At 40.7% G+C, this 10273-nt stretch overlaps 1 protein-coding gene across 1 annotated transcript; it reads right to left on the reverse strand.

The window, feature by feature from the left end:
• Positions 1 to 1655: 1655 nt before the first annotated feature.
• Positions 1656 to 5333, reverse strand: LOC139959549 (uncharacterized). The gene is made up of 2 exons (XM_071957262.1): positions 5015 to 5333; positions 1656 to 4341 (listed from the first exon to the last, which is right to left on the reverse strand). Exon 2 carries the CDS (start codon positions 4303 to 4305, stop codon positions 2803 to 2805), a length of 1503 nt encoding a protein of 500 aa, XP_071813363.1. The 5' UTR covers positions 4306 to 4341; positions 5015 to 5333; the 3' UTR covers positions 1656 to 2802.
• Positions 5334 to 10273: the final 4940 nt, after the last annotated feature.

Consider the following 10273-nt stretch of genomic DNA (forward strand, 5'->3'; position numbering starts at 1 on the left):
TATTTTGTTAAATGCATTTTTTGTATTTCTATCAATTTCGTCAACAACTTTTAATGAACTACAATATCACCTGAGACTTTAGCAAGTTACAGTTGAAAGACTATACAAGACCTGTAGGCCAATGCCAATGATATATTATTCAATACTGATACAGAAACAAGTAGAATAGTAATGAAAGAAGACTAGAAAGTGAGACTTAAGAAGTCACATCTCCAAAAGGAAGAAGGCAACTCAACATGTTTAAAATGAGACTGGCAATTTCATGCATCCAGGTGTAGTATTAACACAAGTACTGATGCAATACAATACAACAGTAGTTACATGCAGGATATGATACTGTGTGTTATAAATAACTGACAAAAATCCAAAACAAATGAAGGGTTCCTGGTTACTACTGCTTTGGTATTTACAGAGTCAATGTGTTTTCATTTGCAGTGCAATTTCCCCACCCCCCCCTCCCCCCATGAAATACATTATCAACATATAAAGACACAGTACATTGTTGGCTAAGGGGACAGTTGTTAGGTTAGGGCGACCAGATGTCCCATAGTTTTCAGGGAGTCTCCATGTATGATGTACCTGAATAAAGTTTCCCCTGTATTTACGGTCCCCATATCATACCAAGAATCTCTGAACTGTTCCCATAATCATAACAAGTGTCCACGGAACTACTCCCCACTTTGAAAAAGGTCAATATGATCTACTTGGTGTTTATAAATTCCAAGTCAATGAAGATAATGATATGCTATATATATATTTCTGTGGAATTTTTTTGGCTAGGTGGCACCCAGGTATTAAATCTCAACTATGATTAGAAAGTCACAATTTTAAGTAAGAACATTGTCTGCAATGTGGAGGAGTACAGATTGTCAAACAATCAAATCCATACCAAACACTTTAATCATGTGGACAACGTTGACTGTTCATTGAAACTGTAACAAATCATTCGATCTACAGTGTACAAACATCAATATTGATTGACAGTGCAAGCACTCTGGGGCATCTATATTCCAGCAATGTCAAGTGTACATTTTAGTAAATGTAGCACCATAGCAACACATTCAGTAAATTAGAACTGGCTTATTCAACGGCAAACTACTCTTCACCTTTCATAGTATGAACGGTATCCAAATCAGCTTAATTTGGGAAACGGAAGAAACTAAACGATTGATATAAAAATTTCAAAATGCATTAGAACAGACACAAAATGCAACCATCATTATTAGCTTAATTGACAGACTATAAGTGATAAACCATTCCCCCAAATAACTAGCTGACCATTTTTTTGCTCTGTCTGTGTTTGGGGAATGACCTTCTGTAAATTTATGATGTCATAGTGACGCTTGGATATGAAACGTTACTTCTCATTGCTTTGCTTTACACGTTTTCAAAGTACTGTCAACAGTGTTGACACTAACAGCAATGCTATAATAAGGTCATGTTTACAGTTTTATGATTTAAAACTTAGCATTTGTAAAACCAATTTCCATTTACAGAAAATAATGGGGATAAATAAATTAAATAAAAATGATGCACAGGAGACTTGATGTTATCATATTTATTATTTAGACTTGATCAAGTCTTCAGCACTGTGTGTGAAGGAACAATATATCTGTGATATCTCCCAGACAGAATATGATTTGTCTTCTTTGTCTGGGGGGGAGGAGGGAGGGGAGGGGGTTGCTCATGAAAGATAACTGTCTTCATCAAATAGACCTATGATGATGGTTGGATTTGTGTCCCTTTAATAATGACAACTTTTCACTTTAGATGAACACCCTGGAAGACCCTTACCTTACCCATCAGACACAACCATCCATCTTCAAAGTTTTACATTTTATTCATCAAGCCCAGGAAGACTAAAACAAGATTCACAAATTGGAAGTAACATGCTAACAGTTCCATCAATATTTAGTACTGATTATAATTTTTCTGAACTGTTTGGACGGAATGTTGCAATACTTAACACCAATGATAATTCGTGAATGCTTCACTGGTATTACAGTAGAAATGTGAAAAGAGTGAGAAAAAAGTAATGTGATATTTCTTTTCTATTTGAATCATATAAATAAGACTATTTTCAAAATGCCCAACAAAGGAAAGGATTTAAAATGACATAAATTGCTAAAAAATTGCTAAAACAATTAGGAATGTACAAGATATATATGTGTCATCATATGTGTCATCATATGTGTCAATATCAGAAAAGTGGCTGTTCTAAAATTAATTTCTACCATTCCAACTACTTCGCTGTGAAATGAAAAATTTCTGAATAATTTTCTTCACCTAAAATATTGAATACAATAAATGCACAACCTGACCATCCAAATTCTTACCATCTCAATTTTACATCATGTAGACACACACGTCATCCCCATTGCAATGATTCCTTCAAAAGTTATAAATGTATAACATTGAACAACAAATTACCAGCAAGATAATAAGAATCTGTATCCAGAACAACTGCAATGATATAGCTGTCCAGACCACCCACTCTACTACATTTCCTGGAAGAGAAAAGAAGGCACATTGCATTTTCCAATTTTTTTACCTTCAATCAACTACATCTACCTGTAGAGTTTATGAGAGGACTGGAAATGCGGTATTCAACTCATGTTCTCCCATGTAGTGTCATACTCTCTATCATGGTTTATATCCCTTTGAAGCAGATAATCAAATTACCACAAATCTGCAACCGTTTAGATCAAACCTGTCAGTCATTCCGATATTGCTATTATATGCTTCACAACCAAGCATTTACTCCATCGGGCAGGTACAGTCAATGGGACTGGATAAATGTTCTCATATAATTCTGTTAGCATAAAGAGGAACATTTAACCCTTGCCCACTCACCCCGGGCAATAATTCTGTGGCTAAGTCCGAGGCTGTTTTCCTGTCTATGATACCTCTGTGAAGGGGTTCTCCCAAGTCTTCTGTATGCGGCAAGTCCCCACCACCTCTCATGCCAGTAGGGAGCGTTCTAAGCCGATGAGTCTTATGATTCTTTCTGTCCGTTTTTTTATTCAACTGCTGTGATAAATATTTCGACGCTTGCAGAATCTCTTGGACGGACTGTAATTCCTTGGCTAGGGAGAAATCCTTCTGTGAATATTGAGAAGATGTGTCCATGTTGGACTGGTTTCCATCTGGATCTGTGTCTAATCTGAAACATAACTGTTCGAAGCGCTCTGTTGGAAGAACTGTGTACTTTGGCTTCTCCTTGTACCTTCCTTCGGCTGGTTCAGAATTTGAGTTTGAGGTAGGCAGTCGAGCTGATATTTCTGTGAATTCATTAGAACCCCTGGAGTAGCGATGTTCGGCGAATTCATGATCATCACGAATTCTCCTCTGTTGGGGAGTGACTTTCTTCAAGGGGTTCAAATCGTTAAGTAAACCTGCTTGATGAAGTAGCATTGATGAATTAGAGCTTCCCCAGCCTGTCATTGCAGTTGGTCGTTGCCGAACATTATTATGGTCTTCAAGTAAATGGGTGAGACGCAAACGGTGAAGCCCTTCAGAACTAAACGGGTCATTTATTTCAACTTTATGAACCTGATATTCTTGCAAATTATGATTTCTACTTTCCTGTTGATCATTAGATGACTCTGCTACCAATTCTGCACTCTTTGTCTGAGTGAGGTCTCCCTCACTGATGTCATGTTTACTCCTTCTCCTTGTACTATGGGCATCTCCAACAGCGCTGGACTCTTTAACTCTTCCCTCTGACGCTGATTTTTGGGGAGCACGTGACTCACTTTTCTTTTCTTTCCAACTTGATAATTTCGCTGGTTTGTTAGCAGCCTTCAAGGTTTTCTCAAAATGATCTCTCACTCTTTCCAAGTGAATTAATAGTTTCCTTTCATCGGAATTTGTGAAGTGATCGCTTGGACAGGGTTCAACAATTTTCCGATGAAAACCTCCCGGGCTGTAACGATATGTACCTGGTTCAACCGTGCATCTCCAATTGACTTCCTTTCCATGAGGCTTCTGTGTCTTGACATTTCCTCTGTTTTTCTTGCTCTCTCCAGTGCCATCAATTGTGTGCTTTTTAGCTTGAGACCAGGCATATCTAACACATGGTGCTGCTGAACGCCAGCCGACAACAGCTTCCTTCCAGTCATTGCAGTATATAGTTGAAACTACATCATCTTCCAAGTCGCTGCAATCAACAAGACTTCTAGTTGAAGCACTGTATTCCTCACTATGAACTTCTTTTCTTGTCTGGTCTTTTGGACATGATGTGTTAACCAAGTGCAGGTCAAAATTTGGAGTTATACATGTTCTGGTATTGACATCATCTTCCATTCTTTAATTTGATGTCAAAGGTCATCTAAACTTGGCCTGTAGAAGAAAAATAAAATTGTGCAGTGCGTCTGTCTAATATCAAAAGCAAAACATGATGACAACAAAGATATCATGATATCACAAGAATGACTAGCCAGTGTCACGAATAGACAAAGCCTGTGAAACTACACAATTATGGCAGGATCATTTAACATTAAACATACATGTATGTAACAGAACATTTCAGGTTGCATCCTCTAAATATATAACTTAATAATGTAGCTAAATTTTTGTTTTTCTCTTGTTGGACTTTTATCAAAATTTCTAGAGTTGTTGTCAGCATCACCTTCTCTATGTTCCTGTAGCAACAACAGTCTAGGCAATGCACATTTATATCATGGTTTGCTGAGATTTTTACCATAAAAGCTCTAGGACTCTGTGAAAAACAAAAGCACAGCTCCATGAAAGTCACATTTTTCAAGATGCAACTGTAAAAGCTGATGACTGATGCCAGCAGGCGATAGCTAACGTTAAGTCTGCATAGTTATTAAAATTGGCATAAACAACGTTTTCTTTTTAAGGTAGGATCAGGCCTAGACCTAGGTACTAACGTTATGCCTATAGGCCTACAGTAGTTGGCCAAAGGTAGGGTAGCCCTTAGTCTTACGTAGTCTAGGCCGATTTTATAGCAAATTGTTACACTGTAGTCTGTACAAACTAGTATATTTACGTGATTTCGGGAATCTTCCTCCTAGCTCCTTCAGAATTGAAATGATTAGTCATACTTCATAGGACATAATTTGTGATTAAGTTGGTGATCTTATCACTTGCAACAAAATCGTTTCATTTTTAAAGGAGAGAACATCAACAGATTCATTGCTGCTATTTACTAACTTGTATCTCACACAATTTACAAACACTGCGCTCAGTACATGCTAGTACAGTGAGATTTACAAGTGTGAAGTTACAACAATATATACAGTGTAACAAATTCAAGTTGTACTTTCACAGAATGGCTTTCTGTACACTTGACGACCGAGGCCTGTTGATCGATAATCTGATTCATTATGGCACGCAGAAAGTGCATAAAACCTTTATACAAGTCTTTACCACATACGCAGATTGAAATACAACCTGCGAACTTTTCCGTCTAAATTCAGCGATGTACTTCCGTAGCAAGTAAATGTTCAATATTTAGGGAAAGAGCCTAAGAGGCGTTGAGATTCAGGATCATAGCCTCTGTTTTGTGACTCCACATTCATCCGAGCCTTAATTCATTCATATTTTCCAGAAACCCTAATTGACCCTGGATCCAGGGGCTACTAAGGCCCATCGCCCTCATCCTCTTGTCAATGTAAATTTCCATACGTATCACTGAATCAAAGTTAAGCAGAGCAATCTCGTTCTATGCTAAGTATATGACTAATGATGTAATTATTTTGAGAAACAGACCACAGCATGTTATAAAAACAAGTATCATATCGAGTGTCATAAACAACGTGGCTGTTTATATTCTTTTGCAGTTTTATACGTCCTAGTTTTGTCCCCGAAAATTTCCGCGTTGTAGGGTGGGGGCACTACCTTCCTACCAAGTTTGAGAGGAGTTTTTTTACACAAAATTGCAGATGTAACGTACACGCACACCTCATATTATTGCATCATCCTATGATACCCTGTCTACTTAGTCAGACCAACCCACCAAGTTTTAGTTCAGTAACTCAAGGGATGAGTTTGGCAGCAAGTATAGTCACAAATCATGATTTTGCATAAATCGTCGATATATTGACGTACCTTATCCCCAGTTTATTACATGTAGGGATGAGACCAAAAACAAATTACTTTTTTTAGTAATTTCAAATGCACCTGAAGACTCGCCCCAAACGGCGTGCCGCCCTCTGAAAAAGTTAACTTTCCGTTGCTTGCAAGTAAAAAAAATTCTTGTCGCTACAAAATGCAGACAGTAATGAAACATGATACCTTGTTATCTTTTATTTGGACCTGAGATCAGGGAGTTCCATAGCAACTCCCTGCTGAGATGTCCATAGCTGCTATGTACACTGTGTTGTGGGTATTGACCGTAGCTGCATGCATTGAGTGTACACGAGTATCTAATTACCGACGGTAGCAAGTTGTGTGTATTTTCTTGGATCGATGGCGGTGTCTAACATTTCTGTTACACCTCATTCGAAACTAGGTCAGATTACCGGCATCAGACGTTTCTTTGTGCGCGAGTCTTCACTCCCTTAAAGCTACGAATACATCACGATTTGTTTTTAATAACTGTACCTACTTTTAGTTTACCATTAAGGCAAATTACATTAACAGTGTAACATATGTAGTATCAGGCGCGTATCCAGGATTTTCAAACCCGGGGGGCGCGAATTACTATCTTAGCGGAGCGCCACCATCGGCTGTCGCGCAGCGTACAAGAAAATTCCTTGTTTTGAAACCCCCCCCCCCCCAGATGACCGGAAACGGCACTTCTCGGGCTTGAAATGACCAACCAGATGTACACTTTTTGCCTGAGAACCAGGTATTTCCTAATAGTTTTTTTTTCCATCCATAACCTTTTTGAAGTTTGTCAACCCGGCACACATCATGTTCGACCTGATGGCATCTCCTGTGGGTCTTTGCTTTTGTAGGTGATTCTACGTCGCGGCCCACAATACCCGTCAGCCCCACTTTTCAAGGTTTTAAGCCCCATATTTGTTGAGAATTTGAAAATTCACATTTCTCGTGAATAAACTCACTTGAAAACATACCCATAATGTTGTACAAAATTTCATCTATGGACAACCAATATAGAAAAACTTCCTTGAACCCCTAACAGACCGGTCAAAATTGCACGAGTAGAGGGAAGTGTGATGCAGAATGTTGGTCAGAAATTTTCGAAAATTCAGACACAGTTAATTTATTGGTGTACAAACATTAAAACCTCTTATAACGGCTATTATAAAACTTGGTTGAAGGAAATGAAAAATACCAGATATTTCCGATATCAGATAACCGAACACTACACACATAGGCGTAGGAGGCGGGGGCTGCAGCCCCCCCCCCCCTACCAGATATTTTCCCCCTGAAAATTCGGGCAGTATGCTGAGAATTTTTCGGGCACCTACTGAAAGAAAAATTAATAGCAATGGTGTAGCGGAAATGAATAGTTTAAAAATGATCTCCTTGGTAATTAAAATAAAGTTCTAAGCTTGGCCGAAAAAAATAGCAGATATTTCCTTCAACCGAACACTACACACATAGGCGTAGGAGGCGCGGCGGCAGTGGCGGAGCTAGGGGTATTGGTCAGGAGTGGCGAGAATGGTCTGTAGGAGTGCTTTCGACACTATCTAAGCGGAGCGCCACCACTGGTTGGCGCGTAGCGTACAGAAAATTTTTGAATAAAGATACTCCCTAGATCGCCGGAAATGACCCTTTCCAGGCCTGGCTAATTTGCAAATAAACGAAGAATAAGGTGTCATCGCCAAATTACACGAACAAAATGTGACAAATGTCAATAAGTAGATGAGAGCGCAATAAAAAAGTTAATAATCTAGAAAAAGTAAAAAGTGGTAAAGAGCTGAAAAAGGCGCCAGCAGTCCATTTGAGTCCGTCGGGGGGGGGGGGGGTCATCCACCCCCCGACCGTATGGACGCTCCGCCACTGCGTGGCGGGGGTGCAGCCCCTAATTCGCCATTACTAATGTGAAAGAGAGTTTTGACATAATTGGACCTCCATGCTTTTTATACATCTACATGAGACATGTCGTTGTTTACATTAGCAACCCGCGAAATACTGCGCAATTTGAACGGACCGTACGGTACATGATGGCATGCGATGTAATAACCGATGCTTGCTTATATGATATTGACATGAACACGTTTTTGGTTATTTTTTCAGGCAAGTCGGACAGTTTTGAGGCTTTTCATCCTGGAACGCCATTTTCATGCTCACTGATATGATGTGATATCTGCTGTTTGCGTTATTCGAACAGGCGCGTAGCGAGGAATTTGCCAAGGGAGGGGCGAAGCCTGTAGGCAAATAATCTAAGCGTAGCGCCACCATAGGTTGGCGCGAAGCGTAGAAGAAAATTTTGGCCGAAAATGCCTCCCAGATCGCTGGAAATGGCACTACCCAAGATCATTTGTTAGCGCGAAGCGTACAAGCAAATTTTGGCCGAAAATGTCTCCCAGATCGCTGGAAATGACACTTCCCAGGCCTTGTAAGTTGCCTCTAAGCACTTTCTATTTTGAAATTACTTAGCGATATCATTTAAAAAAATGCTGAGTGGGGGGGGGGCGGGCGGTCGCCCCCATCCCAAAATGCGTCATGTTCCCCGACGACACGGTCGAGTTCGAGACCAGCCACAGTTGGTTTCATAGCACAATTCTACACACGCGTTATGATAGACCATATATAGTACATATATAGATCATTAGTGAGAGAGGAAAATGGAAATGTAAAAAAATGGAGTTGTCGGTGTAAGGGGTAGGGTGAGTCACACCAGGCGCGGCGGAACGGAAAAATTATTGGGGGGGCTAATGTGTGGAGACTATCTAAGCGGAGCGCCACCATCGGTTGGCGCGGAGCGTACAAGAAAATTTTGGGTTTTTTCAAACCCCCAGATGGCCGGAAACGGCACTTTCCGAGTGTTTTATGCTGCGAATACCTAGCCCTAAAATATGGGTCTCAAGCCTGCAATTTCTCAGATTGCACGTAAAAGTCTGTAAAACATTGTAATTTGTATATTCGATGGTTTATTAAGAGAGTATACTCGTAGTGTACTCGCAAAGATGTTTTTGAGTGTAGTAAGGGCAGTGGCGGAGCTAGAGTATTGGTCAGGGAGGGCAAGAATGGTCTGTAGGGCGCTTTCGACACTATCTAAGCGGAGCGCCACCACAGGTTGGCGCGGAGCGTACAGAAAATTTTTGAGTAAAGATACTCCCTAGATTGCAGGAAATGACCCTTTCTGGGGCCTTGCTAATTTGCAGATAAACGGAGAATAAATAGGTGTCGTCGCCATTTTGTCGGAAAATTACACCAACAGAATATGACAAATGTCAATAGGTATATGAGAGCGCAATAAAATAGTCAAAAATCTCGAATAAGTAAAAAGTAGTGAAAAGCTGAAAAGGGCGCCAGCAGTCCATTTGAGTCCGTCAGGGGGGGGGGGCATCCGCCCCCTGACTGTACATATGGACGCTCCGCCACTAAGTAAGGGGATGTTGGAGAACTGGCTGAAATGAGGCAAGTCATTGGCCTAAGACGAAGTTGTGTTACGCTTACCGGTACTCACACTCACTGCTTCCACTTTTCACGGGGCGTGAAGACGCGGTTGGGGTGACATTGTGGTCTATACCCAGGGGACGGGCCGAGGGTCCCCCAGCAATTACTAAAATTATTACACCTATAGAGTATACGTGTGCATCGGACAGATCGACAAGTATGCATTGAAAAATGGGCAGATGCACGTTTCGGAGCCTTGGTAAATATTGGGGGGGCTTATCATGCATTTGCCCCCTCGACTTTTTTATTGGGGGGGCTGAGCCCCCCCAAGCCCCCCTGGTTCCGCCGCCACTGAGTCACACTTTTACGGAATCATTGATCCGTCACTGGCTACCCTTCAGCGCTGTAATGATGTCACTGTTCCTCTTTCTCTCCCCGGTGTCTTCGCGTTTTTCTTTTACTCCCTCCTTTTCTCCTTTTTCTCTTTTTCTTCTTTTTCTTTTCCCTTCCTTCCTCTCCTCCTCCTCTTTTTTCCCCTCTTTTTTCCTTTTTTCTTCTCTTTTTTTTCTCTCCTCTTTTTCTTACCCGGGGGGCGCGCGCCCCCAACGCCCCCCCCCTGGATACGCACCTGAGTATGCCTGAAGCTTTTCATACCTACGTAGCCAACACATAATTGTAGTACGAGTTACAACCGCCGCTTTGATACGGTTAGCAAATAAAATCCCCGGAACTACTAGTAAAAAAGCAAGCTTATAAGCGCGAGTACTTAATA

The sequence above is a fragment of the Apostichopus japonicus genome, chromosome 3 (genome assembly GCF_037975245.1).
Source record: "Apostichopus japonicus isolate 1M-3 chromosome 3, ASM3797524v1, whole genome shotgun sequence".
NCBI classification, from domain to species: Eukaryota; Metazoa; Echinodermata; class Holothuroidea; order Aspidochirotida; family Stichopodidae; genus Apostichopus; species Apostichopus japonicus.